The sequence below is a fragment of the Typopeltis vanoorti genome, chromosome 11 (genome assembly GCF_054136105.1).
Source record: "Typopeltis vanoorti isolate ZY-2024b chromosome 11, IOZ_Tvanoo_1.0, whole genome shotgun sequence".
Lineage (NCBI taxonomy): Eukaryota > Metazoa > Arthropoda > Arachnida > Uropygi > Thelyphonidae > Typopeltis > Typopeltis vanoorti.
This window is the reverse complement of record NC_143559.1, coordinates 86,449,813-86,476,368: the sequence shown is the minus strand read 5'-3', so window position 1 is coordinate 86,476,368 and position 26,556 is coordinate 86,449,813. Positions and strand designations below refer to the sequence as shown.

At 36.0% G+C, this 26,556-nt stretch overlaps 1 protein-coding gene across 3 annotated transcripts in view; it reads right to left on the bottom strand.

The window, feature by feature from the left end:
• Positions 1–1,591: 1,591 nt before the first annotated feature.
• The window catches only part of LOC150101823 (RNA-binding protein 5-like), a 455,027-nt gene continuing 430,062 nt past the window's right edge, over positions 1,592–26,556 (bottom strand). For 2 of the 3 annotated variants that reach the window (XM_090400660.1, XM_090400661.1), the window contains exons 23-24: positions 23,365–23,494; positions 1,592–1,883 (exon numbers count right to left, since the gene is read on the bottom strand). In XM_090400660.1, the coding sequence (XP_090256786.1) occupies positions 1,758–1,883; positions 23,365–23,494 (256 nt within the window). In that variant the 3' untranslated portion in view covers positions 1,592–1,757. The remainder of the gene's footprint in view (positions 1,884–23,364; positions 23,495–26,556) is intronic. The other variant, XR_016549043.1, reaches the window with a different exon arrangement.

Here is a 26,556-nt window from a genome sequence, read left to right as displayed (position 1 = left end):
TATAAAATAAACAATCTAAAAACTCACATAAGCGTCTTTTTTTGCTTGTCCTATTATAATTACGTAATAGTAAAATATAGGGGGTCGATAACAAGTCAAGAAACTCTTGAAGGGGTCGACGGGCAAATAACTTTGGTGACCCCTGCAATAGAGGAATGCATAAGTTCTCACATCTATTTTATAAGTATTTATCCTTACTACTTAAGATGCACATCGGACACTGAAATTCTTTTTAAAGAACTCAGCTCATTTTCTAGAGAAGTTTACAAACATTCCACTAAAGGAGTTAGTTCACATTCCCACTACCTTCAGTCTATCCTTCTTTACCTGGAAAGAAAAGTTTTACTTGTAAAAATATGGACAGTGATGGCCACATTGTTAGCTCATATTCCATATATTCCATTGCCATTTTATGGAGAAATTAGAAGAGAAGTCTTGGCACCACCCTAAAACCATATGTATAATGGCAATATGTGGATAATGATTTTAATGTCTGGAAACATGCTCTTAATACTCATATATGCGTCCTGAATAATCACCACCCTCAAGATTAAGTTTACACTTGAGATTAAGAAAGATAACACATTAACATTTTTAGATGTCTACAGAAAACCAACTCACAAGACAATACCTACATGCCAGCTCATTTCATTGAGTTTAACATCCTTAACAAAAGTCGAGTATCACAAATTCAAGGATTATTAAGAATGATAAAACAAAAAAGAAAGCACTTACTCTTGTTCAACCAATTCCTTCAAAATGGTTATTCAAGGTTGACTTCAGCATCTCCACAAGGCTACCTTTGATTTGTACCAGAGGCACAAAATCAATTCCCATTTTGACATGTGCTCACAACAACACACCTATCTACCAAAGCTATCCTCATTGTCTGAATGGTTCTCCTTAATTGAAAAACTATATTTTCTGATTTAAGTTATTCTATCATGAAATCATTCGATGAATGTGGCAGTTAAGAGTTGTGATAACAAGGAGAAATAATGTTAAAAACAAATATACATTTGTAAATTTTAATCAATTACCCACTTTCATTACATTATACATATGGAAAGATAAATATTATTTTTCTGCTTTTTTTTTTAATAATTTGCTTTAAGTTTTAATAGAATCAGTTTTTCTCACAGTTGGTGCAGTTTGTAGATATTTGTTTTAAGCATTTCCAATAACAGCAGTCAAGTTTTATATAATAAAAGAAGAAAAACAAACCCTCTGATAATCAGGAATATATAGAAATTATGTATAAATGATAAGTTAAAAAATTTACTATTTCTTAATTTAACTTAGGCTGACCTACTTATCCAGCTGCAATCAGTTTCAATATCAATGTTAATGACTTCTCACTATAACAATGCTGACTGCCAAAGATTAGTATTAATGGGAAAAATTTTTGTAATGACAAATTTACATATTGTGATACTGATTACATTTGCACCAGCTATACTTCATCAAGATTAGCTTCTTGTGTATGAACTGAGCACTTAAATATTGTAGTAAATATTTAAAAATAAATGCTGCTATGTAGTTTACTTTGTAAATAATATGTATATACCAAACACAGATATATAGAAATATATAGAAATGATAACAGACATTTTATTTTTAAGATAGGCTGATAATGGTATGCTATGACACAAAGGGGGGGAAAATGTACAAAAATGGCATAAAAAAACAAGATATCTACAACCACTAGTAACAAACTCTGCTCAGTGGAACACCTTAGAAAAATCTGTAATGTACACTTATGACAGTTCATTATATCGGGTTTGCATTGCTTTCTTAACTGCATCTTTATATGAATCACCAGCTGTAGTACCATAGGTAGCGCCTTTCATTCCTAACCCAGCAGTTGCTACACGCCTTTGAACCTGAAAAAATAACAATAATTTAACAATAATTCTTATCTCTAATTAAATCCTTAATTTAAAATTAGTAAACATATTAGATTAGACACAAACTCCTGTTGGCAATTTATTTCACTCACATGTCATAAGCTGGCCCATGTGCGCACAAAAATAATTTTATGTGCAAGTTTCCAGTCTCAGACTCTGTGCGAGCACAGGCTACCATACAATGTGTATGGTAGCCTGTGTTAGCAAGTTACAAGCTACAAAACTCTTAGTTCGATACACCAGCATCTTTTTTAAAATATCTTGTATGCTGCATGCTATATATTTCTATAAGAGCAACCTAAATAATTGCTCTTCCAGCTACTTAAAATACTGCATATATAAATACACAGTTTATAAACAAATTATGTCATCTTTTTCCAGCAACTCAAGTTTAAATGAATTTACCATTTTTTTCTGCTTTAATTTCAACAGTGATATTTTGAGAGTTAAACACACTAAGACTGCTAACTAATGTAATATTTCTCACACTAATGTTGCCCCCTTTTTTGTCTAGCTATAACCTGTAAAATTGCAAGCACTAACTAAATTAATTCACTTAAATCTAAATAACTACATAAATCCATCACCATGCATGAGTTCAAGTGGCTGCACTGTTTAGAGAGTAGATGCTTTAAATAAATATGGCTCTGCAAGTTGTTGTTGACATCAGCATCAGTTCACCCATATGGCACAGGCTAAAAGTAAGTAATCAGAATGGGTAGAGAGTATCAGACCACACTTTAGGAAATGCTGCTTTACACTGTTTGCATTAATGAGTGTGTGGGTCACATAAAAGGTTATTTATTCTGTCACTTGTCAGCATTTCAATACTGCCAGTTGTTATATTTCAGTCTTCTAAGGCACTTCTAACTACATCAAGCCACCTAAATCTTGTTTCCTCTGAGTCCGTGTGCTGAGAGGACATAATGTTGGAGGTTTAATGGATTGTATATAGCACACAGAAAGGATAAAAACAGAATTTAATACTTCCTATATTTCGTGTCAGTCCCTGAGACATTTTCAGGGATTATAAAAAAAGTAACAAAAACAAACTGTAATAATAATAAAAAAAAAAGTAACATATACACAAATACCACACAATACTAAGCCAACCACATGGGTGACTCTAAAGTCCTATCTAGGTGGTGCGGTCTATATGGGCAGTTGTAGGTGACCTGGAATGTAAGATGAGATCTCTGATGATCAATGTTTCCCAAATCTTAAGAAGTTTAGTGCAACCATATTTATTCAGATTTGGTTGATTTCTGAGAGCTGCTGCAGATTCTAAAAATAGTCTCTTTGTTTTGAATTTACTGTGTTGGAGTCCGCATGGTTAGCCGAGTCGCTATGCGCTTCGCAACCATATGCCTGGGAAAGGACTGTCCTGGGTTCGATTTCCGTTGCCGACGTGAGGAGCTCCTCAGACATAGCCAAGTTAGCCGGTCCTGAGCATGGACTGCAGGGGTTTTCTCCCCAGTTTACCAGGGATTTTTTCCCACACGAAAGCAGGCAAATTGGCCCCGTGAACACACGCATGTACAGACATAGGACACACACTGGGAGGCATAGGGCTAGCCACATTATCCTCAGGACAGGTAATGCTTAGAAGGGTAAAAAATAGACCCATACCAGGCCAATAGACCTAATAAGTGAAGGAAAGAAGAAGACTGTGGTGGAGCATGGTGATTTTTTTTTTCCCAAGCAATCTTGTGGGTTGTATCCAAGACATGGTCAGCCAAGCCTGACTGACCATAGTTATGGTTGCAGACCTACCTGTCTGTCCAAAGTATGCCAGCTTACAAGAACAGGATACTTTATAAACTCCAGGCACTCAGAGAGGAGGGAGCTGATCTTTTGTAGAACGGATAAGGGCAGCAAGATTGCAGTGGGGCTTAAATGCTGTGTGACGGTAGTACTTTTTTAAAATCTTGGCTATTTTTTCTGATGTACCACGGATGTAGAGTATGGAGATGGCAATTCTAAACTCTTTCTGAAGAGATGGCTGGGGAATGGGAGAGGAAGTGATTTTTTCTTAATACTATGATCACTGTATCCATCTCAGAGGAAGGTGTTGTGTATGTGGTCGAGCTCAGTTGAAGGGGGGGGGGGGGGAGCGGTTCCACTGGAACAAAGATTGTGGGTTCTCTTAGAGTTTTAATAATGCCACATTGTTGAGTGGGGTGGTGTGGGAGAGTTTATGAATGTATCTGCCTGTGTGCATAGGTTTTCTATATAGGAAGGGGGTGCAACTAAGGTAAGGAAGGGTAAACTATTGTTCTTTTTCCATTGTAAACTGGATTCTTGGATGTAGGCTGTTGAGGTGACTGAGGAAGGAGTCTAATGTGTCTGGACCATGAGGCAAAATAGAGAACACATCATCTACATATCTTAGCCAGATAGAAGGTTTGAGAGGGACTGAGTCTGTGTATCATTTTTCAAAATAAAAATTGTCAAGAGGGGGTGAGAGGGGGGAACCCATGACAGTTCTCTCTATCTGCTTGTAGATTTTGTTCTTCCAAGAAAAACAACCAGAATTGATGGCAAAACTTTTTCTTAAGTGTTAAGGTATCAATTAAGAGAATATTGGTAAACAGTGAGGAGATGTCAAAGCTCACCAATATGTCTGTGTTATTTAAGGTTAGATTTTCTATTAGGGTTTTAAAATGGGTAGAGTTTTTTATATAGGATGTGGCAAGAGTGACCCTGTCCAGCAAGACAGGTTCAGAGAGTTAGCCAGCTGTTTTGACAGTTTGTAGTAAGGTGAATTAGTGGCATCTACTATAGGTCTTAGTGGGGAATTAGGTTTGTGGATTTTTGGTAAACTGTACATTCGGGGGGAGGAGGGTGTAATAGAAAGGTTTGAGTTTTTGTTTTTTTGTAATATCTGGAGGCCAGGAAGATATTTTTTTAAGTAAGTTTTTTAATTTTTTAACTTGTGTTTTTGTGGGATCGTGTTCTAGTGGGATGTAGGTAGAGTGATCTCAGAGGATAATCTCCATTTTTCGATTGCATTCAGTGGCATTAAGGACGACCATGGAATTACCCTTATCTGCTCTGGTGATGACGATACTTTTGCCATTCCGTAATTTCCTGAGAGCAGTGCGTTCTCAGAGTTCTCCGCAGTACTTAACCCTGAACTTTGATCCATTCTCTCTGGAATCTCAGAAGTTTCTGCACAGAAACAATTCCAAAAAATAAAAAATAAACATACAAAAAAAGTATAACAACCTATATAAATCCAAACTGCAACTGCAAATTCAACCACTTCAGACAGTAGTGAATCTATCTTCCAAAAGGCTCAATGATGCCGTCAGTGCCCTAAGCCTCGGCAATAATTTCACCATCACACTGAAAGAACTGCCAATGATAGATGTAATGTATAATATTGAACACGGGATCTGTCGCTTAGCACTAGAGATAGCAAATAACATCAGACTTGACGTCACCAACATCCTCGCCTCCAAAAAGTAATTTATCGTCCGGCCAACTCACTGCTCTCAGGAAATTAAGGAAAGGCAAAAGTATCGTCATCACCAGAGCAGATAAGGGCAATTTCACAGCCGTCCTTAATGCCCCTGAATACAATCGAAAAATGGAGATTATCCTCCGAGATCGCTCTACCTACATACCACTAGAACACGATCCCACAAAAACACAAGTTTAAAAATTAAAAAACTTACTTAAAAAAATATCTTCCTGGCCTCTGGATATTATGAAAAAACTCAAACCTTTCTGTTATTCCCCACTTAGTAGATGCCACTAATGCGCCTTGCTACAAACTGTCAAAACAGCTGGCTAACTCTCTGACCCTGTCTCACTGGACTTACCACATCCAATATAAAAAAAACTCTACCCATTTTAAAACCCTAACAGAAAATCTAACCTTAAATAACACAGACATATTAGTAAGCTTTGACATCTCCTCACTGTTTACCAATATTCCATTAATTGATACCTTAACACTCTTAGAAAACGTTTTTCCTTTCCCATCAATTCTGGTTATTTTTCTTGCAAGAACAAAATTTGCAAGCAGATAGACAGAACCGCCATGGATTACCCCCCACCTCTTGCCAATTTTTATATGGAAAATTTTGAAAAATGAGACAGACTCAGCTCCTTCTCAAACCTTCTATCTGGCTAAGATATGTAAATGATGTGTTCTCTATTTAGCCTCATGGTCCAGACACCTTAGACCCCTTCCTCAGTCACCTCAACAGCCTACATCCAAGAATCCAGTTTACGATGGAAAAGGGAAAAGAACATTCCTAGCACCTCAGTTACACGCCTTCCTAATGGTACACTTTCCTTCACTGTATATAGAAAACATTCACAAACTCTCCCATCACCACCAACCTCGATCAACAATATGGCATTATTATTATTATTTGACACCTCCAGGGAGTCCAAGGACTCATCAAGGGAGGGCACGTGCTCTACAGCTCTGTCTCCACCACTCAATCCACCAACTGACCATAACTACACCAACGCCATCTTCTGCCGACCACCACCACTGGTATTTCCACAGACAATTACAAACATCCATGCCCAAGGTGGGACTCGAACCCACAACCTTTTTTTGGCTGGAGAGCGCATACGCTAACCACTCGGCCAGTCAGGCTGGCATTTATTAAAACTCTAATAAGAGAGCCCACAATCTTTGTTCTAGTGGAACTGCCCCTTCAATTGAGCTTGACTGCATACACAACACATTCCTCTCAAATGGCTACAGCGATCATAGTATTAAAAAATAATCGGTTCCTCCCCCATTCCCCAGCCATCTCTTCAGAAAGAGTTTAGAAATGCCATCTCCATACCCTACATCATGTAAGCTCCACCGCAAACTTGCTACCCTCATTCGTTATACAAAAGATCAGCTCCCTCCTCTCTTAGTGCCTGGAGTTTATAAAGTACCCTGTTCCTGTAAGCTGGCATACTTTGGACAGACAGGAACCATCTGCCTAGAAGAACACAAGTCATACATCTGCAACAAGACTATGGTCAGTCAGGTTTGGCTGACTATGGCATGCGACACACAGGATCTCTTGGGAAAAAACCACCATGCTCCACCACAGTAAATTCAAAAAAGAGAGACTATTTTTAGAAACTACAGCAGCTCTCAGAAATCAACAAAATCTGAATAAATACAGTTGCATTAAACTTCCTAAGATTTTGGAAACATTAATCATCAGAAATCCAACCTTACATTCCAGGCCACCTACAACTGCCCATATAGACCGCACCACCTAGATAGGACTTTAGAGTCACCCACGTGGTTGGCTTAGTATTGAGTGGTATTTGTGTATATGTTACATGAGTTTTTTTGTAATCTCTGAAGATGTCTCAGTGACTGAGGCGAAATATAGGAAGTATTAAATTCTGTTTTAAACCATTCTGAGTGCTGTATACAATCCATTAAGCCTCCAACATGAGGTTTTCCTCTGAGTCTTTTTACAGCCATACTGGCCAAAAACATTTGTTTTGCTAAAATCCTTTCATCCTAGATTATTTCTGTTTACACATTTCTTGAATGATAATAATGTCAAGTTCCTTTCTAACATTTTCATTTTAGACACTAATCAGTTCATTCCCTTAATTTTTCTTAAAACTATTTGTAGTCTCTAGTCAATTATTTCTTATTTCCTGTTACATCTGCACATATATAAGCTTTGTTTATTGCATTGTTTCTTTTCATATTTAATCTGCATCTTCACCAAATTCTGCCTAAAAAGCTGCAATGTTGCAACTTGTTCTATAGGTTCTCCACTTGGAATGTAATTAAAGATTTCAATGTTTCTTGCTATTTTCATAGTTTTGGTCTTTTTAGTGCTGGTTTTTCATGTGAAATTTTACAGCAGTTATTCAATTTATTAAGGAATCCTGGAATTGAGAAATCCTGCTGTAATTTTCACATTATTTTATTTCTGTTTTGATAGATGGGGTACTATGAAGGCTTTTCTCCAATCATCCAGAATTCAAACTTTGGAACAGACCTGATTATGTAGTGTAGCCACTGTGAAAACTTTTATACGACTTCCAATACTTGACCATTTTGGGCTAAATATCATCTACTCCAGCTGCTTTTCCATGGTTTCTTCTACTTGATGGATTGAAATGAAGTCTGATTGGATTTCTTTTGAATACTTTCCACCAAAGTTCTGTTAGCTCTTATACCATTTAACAATCTTTCTGTCCGCACGGTTAGCCTAGTGGCTATGCGCTTTGCAACCATATGGCTGAGGAAGGAGTGTCCTAGGTTCGATTCCTGTTGACGACGCGAGGAGCTTAAGGATCTTCCTCAGCCATAGCCAAGTTAGCCGATCTTGGGCGTGGACAGCAGCGTTTTTTTCCACTAGTTTATCTGGTGGAAAAAAACCTGCTGTTTCTTCCACCAGATTTTTTGCAGGATGAAAAATTTCCACCAGAAATTTTTCATCCTGCAAGCAGGTAAACCGGTCCAGTGAACACACACACGGATTACAGTCAGGAATACTAACCAGCCATAGGTCTGATTCGTCAGCTATGCCAGTTCCAGAGCCCGATAAAATTTGGGGGGACTGAGATGGTGCCGTACCTCCCCATAAAGGGGACTCATGGCTGTGTATCATCATACGATTATTATTATTATTATTACAATCTTTCTAAGTAACTACTCCAGACATCCAGAATATCTTTGTTTTCAGTTTCTATATATCACATTTGCCATCTTATTTACAGAGCTATTCCTCCATTTTGAAGCTTTTTCAATAGCATGTGGTCTTTCCACTCTTGTTTAGCTATATCCCCCCCCCCCCCAGAGTTTACCAATGAAATTCGAAGGTTTTGGAGTTGTTTTCAAACTCTTTCGTTTTTTCTTGAATAACATTTGTACAGCTCACCTCTAAAAAAGCTGCTTGACTTTAGTTCTTTTTAAAATTTTCTAACATATTATTTTCAGTATGACATTTATTTTTATTCTGCTTAAAACTAACTAAGCAATGTTCACTTTCTATATAAAATATCCTGAACTACTGTAACGATATCACTGATAACAGCCAATAACACTTTTTGTGTGTGTGCTTTCTCTTCACATGAATCTGTGCATGTCTTTACATTCAGATGTATTAGTGATGACTAGTTGGTCTGAACAGAAATCTAATAGGCACAATTATTATAAGCTTCACTCATTTCTTCAGATTTTCCCAACCATTTCTGTATTACTGGGATTCATTTCCTATATGCAACAAACACCAAATTTTGTCTTTTTTTATATCAACTGCATTCACTAATGATGTAAAAAATTCCTCCAGAAACTTCTTCCTTAGTAGAATGTGGGGGGCACAAATGTTTCATTGTTAAATTTGCCATTTTGAAATTTGTTCACATAACCACTTGAAATTGCCTATTATGAAACTTTAATAAGTAATAGTAGTACTGTTTTGTTGTTTAATGTAATTATTTTATTTTTTTTGTTTATAACATGATTTTCTCTATTGACAACTCATATGGCACATTAGAATTTCTATCAAATGATTAGTCAGGTTTTCCAAAGGACTGGTATCAGGTAACGGACTGCATTTTGGGGAACCCTGCTTTAGATTATTTGCATTGATGTATGCTGCATGGCAGTAATGGGGAGAGGGGGGGATGCACAAAAACATTATATGTGCAGAAGATTAATAACAACAATGCTCTGCAGACTACTTTTATTGTAGTCCAAAACACAGTATCTAAACAAATGCTTTTGTCTTAACATCCACTTCTGAATTTCCTGTTGCAGAAAACAAACAATTCATGCAAAAAGTTTTTCATAAAAAAAAGGCATATAAAAATTGTGTGGGTATGTGTGGATGTGTTATAGAGAAACCTGAAGTCAGCTTGAATTACAATTAAGATTTTCAATATGATTAAGACATTTCCCAAATACTAATTTTATAAATAAAATTCTACCTTATGTTAATGGTAAAGTGAGTTCCCACATGCAGCAAAATTTGAACAAAACACTGCCCAGTATGAACATGTTAAAGATAACCATAAACATTTGTGCCCATGATGGGATCAGGACCCACTGCATGCTGGTTGGACAACTGGCACTAGACTCTTGGCCAACCATGCTTACAATTCTCAACTGCATTCAAATTCAAGCATTTTCAGAACTTTAGTACATATTTTCCCTTTTTTTTGAGATTGAGATATTCAATTTTCTTCTGCTAAACTTAGGTGATCACCTAAGTTAAGCAGAAGAAAATTTTTTCATCATCATCCAATTCCTGCCACGTACCCTCAAGGAGTGTACTGGATATGATAGTACTACGTGAAAAATTTCCACCATTGCTAACTTCCTATCTACAATGTTCCTCCAAATCAATCTGTTACCTGTCAAGACTCCAACATTGTCAGATCTTATGTTTCAATCTTCTAAGGCACTTTTTACTGTATCAATCCGCCTATATCTTGGTCTTCTGCTGGGTCTTATTCCTGCCAACCTAGCAGAGACCATTTTGCTAATCTTTCCTCTCCCGTTCTGTTTAAGTGACCATTAACACATGAATTTAGCTCTGCCAATACCTTCCTGGATGCCAGCAATGTCAAGTTCTTAATATGATATTGGTATTCATGCCATCTCTTCATGCCCCTGTTCTTTCTCAGGAGTTTCATATTCTGCAGTCTCTAGTCTTTGGTGAAGTATATCCTTATTTTTAAACATGATATTGCCATTGATGACATCTGTTCATGCCCCCCATCTTTCTCAGGACTCTCATATCTGCAATCTCTAGTCTTTGGTCAAGTGCTTTACTTAGGACCCAGCTTTCAAATCCATAAGTTAAAATTGGTTTGAACACTCTTGTATACAGCTAATTTAGTTTTCTGGCTGATTTCTCTATTATTCCACAAAAATTTATTTGTTCGACTTCCTACCATACTAGCTTTGTTGATTCTGTTGTCTATTTCTATATTTAATTTACCATCTTCACTAAAATCGTGTTTAATTAGCTGACATGTTTTACTTGTTCTATAGGTTCTCCATTCACAATGCAGTTGATATTTTCAATGTTTCTGCCTATTTCCATTGTCTTTCTCTTGTTATTACTGACCTTCATGCCATATCTATTACAACTGTTATTCAATTTAGCCAGAGAATCTCGCAGACTTGTAGTGGATTTATTTAGAAGAATAGCATTGTCCTCATAAAGCAAAGAGCTGACATTAACATCTCCAATTTTGATATCAGGTTTAAACCACTTTCCTTCATAATGTGATCCATATAGATAATGAATAACAGAGGGGATAATGTACATCCTTGTCTGACACCAGATTTAACATTAAACCATCTTACTGCACTTCCTTCAATTCTAACTGCTGATTTATAACTCAAATAAAGACAAAGTATTGCTTGATATAATGCCCCATTGATATTGTTATGTCGTATATATTTGCTATTATTATATCGACGCTCTATATTTAATCATATCCTTTCTTACTTCAACCTCTTCTATCAAAATCCTACTGCTTGCACCTTATGTTATGTCGGGTGCGGCATTGTTATGTGGCCTTCTCTTTGTTTTGTTTTTATCGTTATGTTTCCTTTTTATTCTTTTATTTTTCTTATTCTTATTTTAATTTTAACTTTTATCACGTCTTAGTGTTAATGTTATCAAATCTTTACAATCCTTCTTTTATTCTATGCTTTTCATCAGGTCTGAGCCTTTGTTCTATCATACTATTCTTTATTCATTTTTATTTTATTCCATACATATTTAACTTTCTAAGGGCTGCCAGAAATACCTGTTCCCTGAATACTATGAGCTATCCTATTCGCTCAGGCAAATTTATGTACTGCACCAGCCTGGGCTGTAAGAGTAGAGCTAAAGTCAGCCTAAGAATATTCATAGGATATCAGGTGCTGCTAATAATCTTAGCTGAAATTCAGAGGCCTTAGGTTTTCTAGTTTATTGCAGTCGTGCCCTACTACTCTTAATTGGGATATCCCTGCACACACACACAATCATACAGGTTTGTATTTTATGAAGGGTCAGGGTCAGTCAGCATGATCAAAAACACAGACATGTAAAGCATCAAATAAATTTAATGAACTCATTATGTAATGCAATACAAAATAAAACAATTATTAATTCTAATTTAAACTTCTACTTTTTTCTCACCCTCTCGTTCTTAAAATAATTAAGCATTGATTTCTAAATGTTAGCAAATTAAATATTTCAACATATTTTACATTCTTATCTACAACTCTATTGGACATTTAGCACATTGATAATCTCTCTCGAATGAATCACGACAAAATCTCTATCTAACCGAATGCTCTTAAAATTCATTTTAAAAGGCATAGAGTCATTTACATAAATCTCAGTTCTTCACACTTCCTTCTATTACAAATTTAAGATACACTCTTTTTGCACTGTTAGTCAATTCTCAAAAGGGGCTAGAACACGTGAAAGTACTTATCTACTCTTTATAAGTTTTTTTCCCGTCCTTCCTTCTTTGTTACAATTCTGGCTATCTCAAATTTTCCGTCACGTGGGATACGTGTGCTCTTCTGAGCTGGGTGCTATTTCCCTGCTAAGGGTTTATGTCAATGATCCTTCTCATTGACGGCCTATGTTCAATCTTGCTGAACTCTGCTGCCGTGCCATGCCAGAACTTCTCGAAAGCCAGCTCTTAAAAATAAGAGCTGAACTGTGATGAACACTTGTAGCACACAGAGAGAATTCAGGAACGAAAAGACGGGGGGGATTCAATTCCGTGTCGCGGGTTTTATACGCTCCCCAAGAGCACCACCTTTCCGAGTTTGAATTTCTCTTATCGTCCCGTCTATTGGTCTCCGACTGGGTGACTTCACCGATCAACATACGGGACTTTCTATTTCCAAGAATGTATGCATCATGATATCTTCTCAGATGGGATGCCCGAGGGTTCTTACGCTGCTCTTGTAGCATTAGGGCGATCTCTGCCCTATGTTGCTGAATAACTTGCATTCTTTCATTTGTAGAAAATCACTAATAATTTCTCTTATAACTGCCGCTTTTTGCTGACTTACATTCATGCTTGACACACAGATACATTAATTTTAATTCACATAATTCAAAGTTTAATATACAAGATGGTGTTTACAAAAAAATAACAGTTATACTGTGCTAAAAGATAAGTATGCATATTTATTTTTTGTTTATTTACTGTTAGATTCTGGAATGGTGACATCGTGTAAAAATGAGGTCGCCTATTTTAGATCTAACAATATCATACAACTGTAGCATTTTGAATAGCTTCTCTCTTGGCACCTTGCCATATGCCTTTTCCAGATCAACAAAACTTAAATACAGATCTTTGTTACATTTCCATGATTTCTCAATTATTTGTCATAAAGTGAAGATCTGATCCTGACAGCCTCTATTTGGCCTGAATCCAGCTTGTTCTTCCCCAAGCTTTTCTTCAACAATTCTTCTCAATTGTTTCTCAAGTATACTTGCATAGATCTTACCAGGAACACTCAGTAGGGAAATACCTCTGTAATTCTCACATCAGTTTTATTTCCATTTTTATATATGGGTACTATGAGAGCTCTACTCCAATCATCTGGAATTCAATCCTCTGTCCAGGCCATCTGAACTATGCAGTGCAGCCACCGTACGACTTTTATACCACCATACTTCAGCATTTCTGGTCGAATATCATCTACTTCTGCTGCATTTCCACATTTCAAGCCTTTGATGGCCTTTTCTACTTCAAGTATGGATACGTATTCCTGACTGTATGCCTGTTGAGTATTTTTTACCAATATGCTATCACTGCTTGTTTCATCATTTAGCAATTTTTCGAAGTAATTACTCCAAACTTCAAGGATATCTTTTTTCTCCTGTTTTCATGTCACCTTTATCATCTCTAACTCCTTTTACAGCACTCTTTCCTCCATTTCTAAGCTTCTTCAACAACCTCCAGAATATTTTATCACACTCTTGATATTTATTTTCTATGTTCTTGCCAAAGTCCTTCCATTGCTTTTGTTTAGCTACTTTTACACAGTGTTTAGCTTTCTTGTTTTCTATCTAGATCTGATTTTTCTATCCTTGCAGAAACCTCACCACATGCCTCTGGATGAATCAATCAGGTTTACTTCAAGGCTTGTCATTGAATCTCCAAGGTTTGGTTCCTGTTCTCAAACTCTTTCATTTTTTTTCAATAATCTTTGTGTATTTTAGTCTACAGTTCACATCTCAGTGCTGCGCAACTTTTATTCACTTTAAAACTTTCTTACATGTTATTCTTTTCAATATGAAATTCAATTTTATCCTGCTGAAGACTAAACAGTGATCACTTCCAATTTCAAATCTTCTGTACACTCTGATGTCCTGCACCAGAGAGAAAACATCACTATCAACAATAACATAGTCGATGAGACTTTTTTTAATCCTTGCATCTCCTCTCCATGTGAATTTGTGAACATTTTTATGTTGGAACATGGTGTTAATAACCAGTCCATGTCCTGAGCAGAAATCCAACAGTATTTCTGCTCAGGGCATGCTTTGCTCTTTTCTCCAAAATCAGGACAGCTTTGCTCTTTTCTCCAAATTTTCCCAAAATATGTTTGTATGTCTGACAATCATTTCCTACTCTGCTATTTAGATCCCCAACAAAGACCAACTTTTCTTTTTTCACTGTGGTCAGTTGCTTTCTCTAAAGCTTCAAAAAATTCTTCCACTTCTACCTTAGTAGAATCTTCTATGAGACCATAGGCACAAATAAGTCTCATTGTACAGTTCCCCATTCTCACATTTGCCCACATCACTCTACTTGAGACTGCCTGCCATTCAAGAGGATTAGCCTTGTATTTAGTGTTGAATACAATGGCTACTTCTCCTTTTTCTTGATTGTCATTGCATGGATATAACATTTTGTATTTATTGCTTAGAAAGATCTTACCAGTTTGTCTTTTTTGTTTCAGTCTATTATGCCGATCTGGTACTTACCTAATTCCTCAATTCAGTTTTATTTCCCTTTTTATATATGGGTACTATGAGATTTCTACTCCAGTCATCTGGAATTCGTCCTTCTTTCTAGGTTTTCTGAACTATGCAGTGTAGCCACTGTAAGACTTTTATGCCCCCCCCCCCATATTTGAGCATTTCTGGTTGAATATCATCTACTCCAGCATCCTTTCCACACTTTAGGCTTTTGATAGCTTTAAGAATGGATATATATATTCCTGATTGCATGCCTGGTGAGTGTTTTTTTAACACTATGTGGTCACATTGTTTCATTTAGCAATTTTTTGAAGTAATTACTCCATACTTCAAGGATATTTTTTCTCCAGTTTTCATATCACCTTTATCATCTCAAATTCCTTTTACAGCAATCTTTCCTTCATTTCTGAGCTTCTTCATCAACCTCCAGAATATCTTGCCACTTCTTGATATTTATTTTCAATGTTCTTAACAAAAACCCATGACTCTTGACTTATTTACCAGGAATTTGTGATATGCTTTCTTCTTTTCCATCACTGTCTCTTTAACTTCCTGTGTTCACCATGGAGTTCTGATTTTTCTATCCTTGCAAACAACCTCACCACATGCTGAATCTCTGGCTGAATCAATCAATGTTTTCTCCAGATCTTGCCACTGAATCTCCAAGGTTCGGATCCTGTTCATGAACTCTTTCATTTTTTATTGAATAACGTTTGTGTATTTTAGTCTACAGTTCACATCTGACAGCTGCTCAACTTTTATTCGCCTTAAAACTTTCTTACATGTTCTTCTTTTCAATATGAAATTCAATTTTATACTGCTCAAGATCAAATGGTGATCACTTCCAATTTTAAATCCTCTATACACTCTAGTATCCTGTACCAGATAGAAAATATCATTATAAACAATGACATAATTCTCTCGTAGAAAGGCTTAGATTGGTTGTACATGCTTATTAAATAACTTAAGGAAATTACAACATACAATAGAATATACATTAAATTAAACTTTAATATACTTCCAATAAAGACACGTGCATGCAGGCACTAAACACAGTAAGTGAGAAAAGAAGCTATGGTTTTCCTAAAAGTCCTGATGGTGCCCCCCCCCATGGGCTATGTAGGTATTCTTGGCCGTTGGGCTGAAGGGCTCTGGGAGAGAGACTTTGGGAGGCTTACATCAGGAGACCTTCAGCCCAACTGCCAAGAATACCTACATAGCCCGCTAGGGGCACCATCAGGACTTTTAGGAAAACCATAACTTCCTCGCTTCGTTTTTCATTTACTGTGTTTAGTGCCTGCATGCACGTGTCTTTATTGTAAGTTCTTTTGAAGAAGGCAACGTGATGTTGCCAAATTATTGGAAGTATATTAAAGTTTAATTTAATGTATATTCTATTGTACATTATAATTTCCTTAAGTTATTTAGTAAGCACAAGCAATGACATAGTCAATGAGACTTTTCTTATTCCTTGCTTCTTCTCTCCATGTGAATTTGTGCATATTTTTATGAGCAGAAATCCAACATGTATTTGATATTATTATTAGCTTTGCTATTTTCTCCAAATTTTCCCAAAGCATTTTTGTATTGGAAGTTTTTTCCCTGCATGGTTAGACTATAATAAACTTAGCTTAATCCTTTATCCAGTGTAAGCAAACAAAGTTTGTGCCTGAAGTATCTTCAGGACTGAGGCAACTCGTGGTAAAGGTGGAACAAGCTCTCATCACTACTTGTCTTAGCATCTCCCATAATGCAAAGCACATCTCCTTGCAGACATGTATAATGCTATGCATTAAGGGGAGGGCCACTACCCAGACCAGTTTTGACCTTTATTGAGGTCTCGTCAGTGGGAGCCAGACCCAGAGATGGTGATACTAAGGCAGAAGCAATGGAGAAGTCATATTTACCCATATGAGTTGCCAAAAGGTGTCTCACCTTATTATTAAATTACTCTGGTTTAAGAAAGATGTTGGAAGTTTTTTCCCACTTGGTTAGACTATAATAAATTTAGTTGAATCCTTTATCCAAGTATAAGCAAACAAAGTTTGCACCTGAAGTATCTTCAGGACTGAGGCAACTCGTGGTACTTCACTACTTGTCCTAGTATCTCCCATAATGCAAAGCACATCTCCTTGCAGACATGTATAATGCTATGCATTAAGGGAAGGGCCACTAACATAGACCGGTTTTGACCTTTATTGAGATCTCGTCAGTGGGAGCCAGACCCAGAGGTGGAGATACTAAGGTGGAAGCAATGGAGAAGTCATATTTAAGTTGAAACCGGTCTAGGTAGTGGCCCTTCCCTTAATGCATAGCATTATACATGTCCGCAAGGAGATGTGCTTTGCATGGAAATGATACCCACAAGTGCTGCAATCGCTATGGTAAGCTAAAGATTCGTATTTCTCTCTTGATCAATTGGCTGGCCTTTTTAAAGAGAGATGCAGAGAGAGTAACCTTATTCCGATCTGCATCAGGCTAAAAAAGAAATTTACATCCGCTAAGGCACTCCGTATTTATGACTGTACAGAAAAAGCAATGCTTAGAGAACAGATTCAAACAGCCCGCCAAAACCTAGCTACAACACAAAATCTGGTTTCAAAATTATAATCCGAACTATCGAACTATATTAATCCAGACATTCTACAAGTACTTGAAAGAATTACTGACAATTCGGCCAAATATACCCTGGAAAAGAATAAAGAAAAACTCGAGACAAAATTCCACAGTTTGAAACAATGGCAAAATATGGCGGCCAATCACAGGAATCCATCCAATCAGAGGACTTCCTCCCCGATAAACACCAACAATGAACAACAAACAAGGGAGACAAGAAGCGACCAACCACCGACAAGCAAGAACCATGTGATTAACCTATCAAGCCACACCCTGAACAATGGCGAACTTACGCTACTGAATAAAGGACTGAACTATGCAATAGCACCTAAAAAGGTAAACAAATTGGATTTTATCTATCACATTGAAAGAGGCATCAGGTCCCTACCTAACAATATAGCAGATAAAATACGACTAGAAACTAGTAATGTCCTGAATACTAAGAAAACCATATAGAACAACCTCATAAAAACAGAATTAGCAGCAATTAAATCATTAAAAGCCAAACAAAACATAATAATAACGAAAGCGGATAAAGGCAACGCCACTGTTGTCCTTGACAGGTCAACATACGTACTTCAAATGAATCAACTAGTAGCCGATAACAACACATATAAAATGGTAAATTATAACCCAACAAAAAAGGATAAAGGATAAAACAGAGAAACTACTCAAGTCCATCACTTCTTGGCTACCAGACATGGTTAAAAAAACTCAAACCCCACTATGCCCCCCCCCCAGAATATATGGGGTTCCGAAAATACACAAACAAAATGTACCCCTTCGACCAATCGTGGAAGGAATAGACAGTCCCAATTACCACTTAGCCAAGAAATTAGCGGCAACACTCAAGGAGTTGGTAGTGTTAAATTGTGAACGAAACTATGTTGTGTAATTTTTTTTTTTTTCATTCACATTTAACATTGCTTATTATGTATTAATCATAATTTGTATAAAGATTATTTATTGTTCCTTAATAGGATTACTATTTAAATATTTATTCTAAACTTAACCTACTATTAATTTATTAAATAATAATATGTGTAGAAATTTATGATAACTAAAATATATATGTAAAGTAACGAAAAGTGTATTATAAATAATTGTATACGTAATGAAAGAGCTGATTAAGTAGCTCAAATATTCTGTTTATTCTTATTTGTGAAAATTTAATGTTATGTAATCACTTATGTAAGAGTAGAGCGTTGTATTACATTAGCAAAATGTTTACGTTCACGAGTTGTTATGGAGACGCATGAAATAAACAAGCACGAGTCGAAGAGTGCATGACCTTGGAACCAGAAAGGAGAAAGGGAGGCAATAAGAATTTTATAGAGAGAAAAGGGAAGAGTTTTGCGGAGCCTGAAAGAAAGTAGGATATGAGCAAGGAAGTGAAAGTAAATTATAAATTCTTTAGGGCAGAAGTTCAAAAGAATAGTGTTTAGAAGTAAGCAAAAAACGTAGTGAATCTTATGCTCAGCTGCAAGTGAAATCAGCTGTTGTTATAGAGGAAAATTGATGTCGTAATCGGATAAATAAAGAACTGGACATTCAATGGGAAATTCTGATTAGTTCCAGTTAATCTAGGATTACGTCTTAATTCTATGTTGCCCTGAGAAGAATATAATGAACTTAACTAGTTGCAGAAAAGTAAACAAGGAAGGATATCAGTACCTTATTGCTGTTTTTTTTAGAGTAGTGAAGCGCGATTAACAGTAGTTCAGTTAAAGCGTTGGAGATTTTTATTTAATGTGTTCCGCTAGCTCAAATGAGTTAATTCATAAGTGTGCTCGCAATAAATTGATGTATTGAAGATTGTATCTGGTAAGAGTAGTCATACATGTTTGTTTATTCTAACATTAACTATAGCGTATCTTCGAAGTTCAAGGTCCGAAATAAGATTGCTTGGAATAATGTCCACCTTGATTAGTGCCTGCTGTGAATTTAAACATTAAGTACAACTGATAGATGTGTGCAGACTGATTAAATGAGAAGTTTTGTTTTATTAACTTGAATTAAGAGAATTTATAATTTTGAAGCAGTGAATTGTATGTTAAAGTTTAGAACATTGAATTGGAATGAGTGACTTAGCAAGATGTATTAAGTTATTTGTATTGTTTCATTTAAAAGTAGAATTCATGTATTTGCTATATATCGTATATTAAATGTTTTATTTTGTTAATCCAAATATTGTGTTTGCCTGAACTCCCCTTTATTGCACCGTTCATAAAAAATTCGAATCTTGCGGGTGCCCCAAGTAGAATAATAATAAATGATTCGGCCTAATGAGAAGACTGCTAATTTAATTAAGAATTGATCCTACTATTTTATATAGACTAATCTAAAAATAGGGTGGCGCAGTATAATTATAAATTTCCTTACTTTTGGATCGGTGATCAATTCGCAATTAGTTATTATATTGATAAGAGTGACTTGAACCAAGATGGCGGATTTAGAACATAACATGAAAATAGAATGTCACGACAGTAGGTCATTCCCCCTCCTACATAAAAAACACACAACACTTTATAAAATTAAAAACATAACACTCAACAAAGACGACTTATTAGTCAGTTTCGACGTTTCTGCCCTTTTCACTAATGTCCCCATCAATGACACAATTCTCCTACTACAGAACAAATTTCCACCCGACATTACGGCCCTCTTTGCCCACGTACTACAGTCCGGTTACTTCGTGTGGCAAAACAAATTCTACCTACAAAAAGAAGGTACAGCCATGGGCTCACCACTATTCCCCCCCAATCGCTAACTTCTACATGGAAACCTTTGAGCAAAGAGCTCTTGATTCGGCCGTGCTAAGACTGACAGTCTGGATTAGCTACGTTGACGATGTGTTCACGATCTGGCCGCATGGGCGACAAATGCTAAACATCTTCCTTAGCCACCTGAACAAACAACAGGAATGCATACAATTTACTATCGAAATCGAAAACCAAAATTCGCTCCCGTTCCTAGACACACAAGTCACACATCTTCCTTCAGGCAGTCTATCCTTTACGGTCTACTGAAAACCGACACACACATTGGCCAATACATAGATGCTAATTCATACCACCACCCATCACAAAAAATATGGAGTCATTAACACCCTTAGAAACAGAGCTACAACAATTTGCTCTAACCAGCAAGCCCTGAAACAAGAACTAAAAATCATCAGCGACACACTCATAAATAATGGCTATAACAAAAATACTGTTAATAAAATACTCCATAAAACTACAACAAAAACGAATCTAGATTACAGTAAAACCATGGCCATCCCATACATTAAAGGGTTATCGGAAAAAATCAACAGAATCCTACAACATTATAACCTCAATGCCACCTTTAAACCACCCACTAAACTTAAAACCATATTCAACTCCTCTAAGGATCCTCTCCTCCCATTAGCACATCCTGGAGTCTATTGCATCTGCTGCACCTGTAACTTACCGTACATTGGTGAAACAGGATGGACAATCCCTATACGCAAGAAAGAACACATTAGACACATTAAATATAACCATTATGGTGAAGCAGGCCTCTCAGACCACGTACTCAACACCTTACACCAAATCAACTGGAAAAGCACCTATACTCTTTACACCGCACAAAAATCTGGTACGAAAGGAAATTTAAGGAAGCCTACGAAATCCTGATAAACCACCCAAATATCAACAACAAAGATGGCATGAAAATTCCAAGAATCTGGATGGCACACAATTCAGCCTACCTAATATATATGATCCAGCATAAGTCAGGACTCTAGCCAATCCTCAGCTAGTATTAGAAACCATTCCATACCAACTGGTTGGAATGTGTACATGATGTTAATATATGTATATAGATAGATACTTGTTGTTGTGCCCAATGTATTTCTACAATCAACGGATAACACTAATAATAGGACTCTAGTGTTGATGTATAATTTTTTTTTTCCACCAGAGGTCAGGCCAACATTTGTTGTAGCGGTTGGTCAGTGTCTTTAACAAACCAGTTTGATTGTAGTGTAGCTTGTTTTCTGTGTATAGTTGTATGCTCCAGAAGATGACCTTGACATAAAGGTCAAAACGTCAAATGTAGATTTCAGTTATATTAAACTAAAGTTTTTATTCAAACATGGTAGTTGTCTCCATACTTTTCAAAAATGCATTCGGATCACCGTGTAAGCCTAAAAGAAAGGATTCAGCTAGCTCCATTTCTTTGCCATTCAGGCTTCTTATGTTGATAGTACCTATCTTGAACTCTGGTGATTTTGAGTTGGGGTACGTTTCAGAATTTGCTGACTTTTTGCTGTTTGCCTATTCCCTGACGAAAACAACAGGGACCTTGTTTAACAGGGTGATGCCCCAGCCGGCATGAAATTCTATCATGTTGTACCATCATTTTATATTGTGGTTTAAGCCAATAAGAATACAATTTGGTCAGCTAAATCAAAAATTACCAGTCCATCCTCATTCGTTCAGTATCCAGATAACCTAACAATGCGCACCATGAGGTGAGGATTGGACATTAGGTCAGAAGCACTGGTTGGTTCTCCACATTCCTTTAATGACTATGTGGAAATCTCCTCTGAGTTATACAGCTTTGACCCTTAAGCACCCCTTTTTACTTTATTTATTTTTCTATTCCTAATTCTGCCCTAAAATTTTCCAGTCCTCTCTGTACACTTTGTATCTTTGACCAAACTTAACATTATCAATTACAAAGAGGAATAAGAGAAGATATATAGAAAAATTACCTTCACTCTTGCTGTTAAAAAATCAACTTCATGAGTTGATTAGTTAGCACAGTTTTATTAATAATTCAAAGTTATAAGAGTATTACAATTATAACTATTATTCATATTCTCAAAAAGTATTCAGACAGAAAATGAGTGAATGGTATGAACCAAATATATCCAAAAAAAGGACAGATATAAATGTGAAGTAAACACATGCAGTATTAGTAGCAACAAATACAGGATAAAGTAAGACTACTTCTTACAATCAAAGAAGTCTTATTGTAAGATGTAAATAGTCAGTTGTACACTATAGCCAAAGTCAACAAAGCCAAGTGTTGTAACACTAATCCATTCAAATAAGTAAAAAAATTCATAGAAGGACTCGCCAAATCTGAAAAGAGACGTTATAGCATGCCAAAGATGTCACTGGTGATGTATTTGCTTGGCTATAAAAAAAATGACATACAAGCTCCACAACTCAGCAGGATTGTTAAAGGCATGGCATTCACTAGTTTGGTGGAGTTGCAACAGCTATGGTTTCAAGAGCTAGAGCTATAGATCACATTTCCCATACCTACCTTCACCAATAAATGCCAAATACTATTTGTAACAGAGCATTGCAATACTTTTTTCAAATTCTGGTACAATATAAACAAGCTCTATGCAACGCTGCAATATATATAATGTTTGTGTAAATGGAAAATGTCTGAAACATGCTAAGGCAACACCTTATTTCAATAATGGAATTTAAAGATGGGGAGTGTTATGGCCTTGTTTGGAATGGTGATTCTTAGTCCGAATGCTGAAAATCTTCAATGTTGTATCCTGTACTAAAACTCTGGAAAACAAATTAGGAGTGTATAATTGACAAATTATATATGCACTCCTTAGTTTTAAAGAGATGAAGTACTGGGTATGCCTAAGACGATAAATAAGGACAATAAATCCCAATGACTGTTACAACGGCATGTTCATCAAAACACAAATAGAACCAAATTCCAGTTGCACACTTGCATGAACAAAAGGTTGTTCCTTTTTAATTTTCCTGTTCACATTTCCTTCAGAACTACTGGTGTCCAAATAATATAATATTTATTTATATATAAAATATAAACTTATTAAACAAAATAGAACACCAAGAATTATTTAATTTTAAAGCACCTACCTCAACAATGCCAGACATCCCCTGTCCTGTTTTACCAAGTCCTTGACCTTCACTCCACCCCATTGCTTTTAACATCTTATTACCTATATTATCACTACCAATTCCTTCCTTTGTGGGCTCCTCGTACGGTCTATGAAAATAACACAGAAATAAACAGACATCTTATTAATTTCTTAGTGCAATCATGGCCATTAAAAATCATGAAAGTTTACTGTAACAAATTTACATGAGCTGTCTTAAAAGTTATGAGTTAAGAATAGCATTTAACAACAGCGCCTACAAAAATCCATATTTTCAGAAACACCACTAATGTTTAGAGAATTGTACAAAATTGGTCACCAGAAAGAAATGTAGAATTATACATTTCAAATATAAGTTACAGAACAAGCAATTATTTTGAATCAAAAACTTTAAAGAGACAATGATTTGATCAACGGTTATTCTAATGGCCTGAAATAAAATAAAAGTAAAATAAATAAATGAAATGAAATAAAATAACTACATCAAAGCAATATTCTATTTAAGACAACATCAGAGAAACATTCTTTCATATAGATAGTTTTATTATAGTAAAAATTATCTCCTAATTTAACATATGACAATTGTTATATTAGATTTAAGATCCTGGGTTATCTATTGTTCATTAACAATAACGAGGATCCGAAAATCTCAAGAATATGGAAGACACATAGTCTACCCACTTAACCTTTTCTCCCTAAGGGTTAATTATAAATAGGACCATAGATAATCCGGGATCTTAAATCTAATATAACAATTGTCATGTTAAATTAGGACATCATTTTTACTGCAATAAAACTATAATAAAATTAGTTTAATCCTTTATCCAAGTGTGAGCAAACAAAGTTTGTGCCTGAAAGTATCTTCAGGACTGGGGTAAGGTGGTACCACACCAGGGAAACTCGTTGCAAAGGTGGAGCAAGCTACCAACACTCCTATCTCAGTATCTCATATAATGCAAAACACATCTCCTTGCAGATATGTCTGATGTTATGCATTAAGGGAAGGGCCACTACCCAAACTAGTTTTGACCTTTATTGAGGTCTCTTCAGTGGGAGCCAGGCCCAAGTGGAGATACCAGGCAGAAGCATTAGCAGTCATCTCTACCTATAGGAGTTGCCAAATGGTGTGCCACCCTTTTTTTAATAAATTACTCTGGATTTAGAGAAAGATGTTGAAAGTTTATTTTTCACTTGGTTAGAGTATAATAAAATTAGTTTAATCCTTTATCCAAGTGTGAGCAAACAAAGTTTGCGCCTGAAAGTATCTTCAGGACTGGGGTAAGGTGGTACCACACCAGGCAACTCGTTGCAAAGGTGGAGCAAGCTACCAACACTCCTATCTCAGTATCTCCTATAATGCAAAACACATCTCCTTGCGGATATGTCTAATGTTATGCATTAAGGGAAGGGCCACTACCCAGACTAGTTTCGACCTTTATTGAGGTCTCTTCAGTGGGAGCCAGGCCCAAGTGGAGATACCAGACAGAAGCATTAGCAGGTCATCTCTACCTATACTCTAACCAAGTGAAAAATAAACTTTCAACATCTTTCTCTAAATCCAGAGTAATTTATTAATTTATTAAAAAAAAGGGGTGGCACACCATTTGGCAACTCCTATAGGTAGAGATGACCTGCTAATGCTTCTACCTGGTATCTCCACTTGGGCCTGGCTCCCACTGAAGAGACCTCAATAAAGGTCGAAACTAGTCTGGATAGTGGCCCTTCCCTTAATGCATAACATTAGACATATCCGCAAGGAGATGTGTTTTGCATTATAAGAGATACTGAGATAGGAGTGTTGGTAGCTTGCTCCACCTTTGCAACGAGTTGCCCTGGTGTGGTACCACCTTACCCCAGTCCTGAAGATACTTTCAGGTGCAAACTTTGTTTGCTCACACTTGGATATAGGATTAAACTAATTTTATTATACTCTAACCAAGTGAAAAATAAACTTTCAAAAAAAAAAAAAAAAATGTAATAAAACTATCTATATGAAAGAATGTTTCTCTGATGTTGTCTTAAATAGAATATAGCTTTGATGTAGTTATTTTATTTTATTTTCACTAGAGGTCAGGCCAGTAGAATAACCGTTGATCAAATCATTGTCTCTTTAGTAAAATGTCTGAAATATAGCTTAGCAATATGTGTGTGTGTACACTCCAGATGATGACCTTAACATAAAGGTTGAAACATCGGGAAATTAAAATGATTTATAACACAGCTGTAGAGTCCATAATTTGTCTAAAATGAATGCTGATCACCGAACACCAAAGGAAAGGATACCACAACTACCTCTTTTTTACTTGCATACATTTTTAGCATGCTACATACTAATAGCAATGCAACAAGTTACACTGCTATTAATTATGTCTCTGTTCTACAGTTAAAATGAAGCATCTTTCAAAAGAAAAGAACTTCCCTGAGTCCACAGTCAAGATAAACTTTAAAAAATTTCCAAAAAACACCATACATTTACCCAATATAAAATCAAGGATGTTAATGATTCAATAATATGAATCTTTATATAAATAATAAAATATCTCTTCTTCCTTAGATGGCTTCCACTTGCATAATTTAACTAATCTAGCATCTAGCAATCTATTCATCTGTCACCTACTGGTCCATGCTGTTTTACAGGAGACAAAAACCTTACTGTCTCCATGGGATTTGAACAGTTTCTTTCTCAGGCAAATGATGCAGTGCTGAACAGTTTTGTTCAGCCATGAAAGTAGCATAGTTATTATAGTTTTTAAGCATAACAAACAAAAGATTTTAATGCAAGTACTTTTTATAAATGATTCCTAAAAAAAAAAAAAAACAAAGACTATTTTAAAGAGCTAACAGAAAAAAAATTATTTTGCTAAGATCTGTTGATATATATGGCTCATAAAGTATCTGAAAAACTTTGTACAAAGATTTTTTCACTAGTTTACAAAGTAAATTATACTAAACAAGAAATTATATTCTAGTCTTAATCCTTAATCTAAGAGTGAGCAAACAATGTTTGTGCATTAAGTATCTTTACAACTAAGCTACTTGTACATCATCCAAGTAGTAAGGATGCAGATAACTTCATATCAAATTGCTCTAGTATTCCATAATGTTATAATATTATGCATTAAAGAAAGGCTCATTACCCAGACTGATTTTGAACTCTTTGAGGTCTCATCAG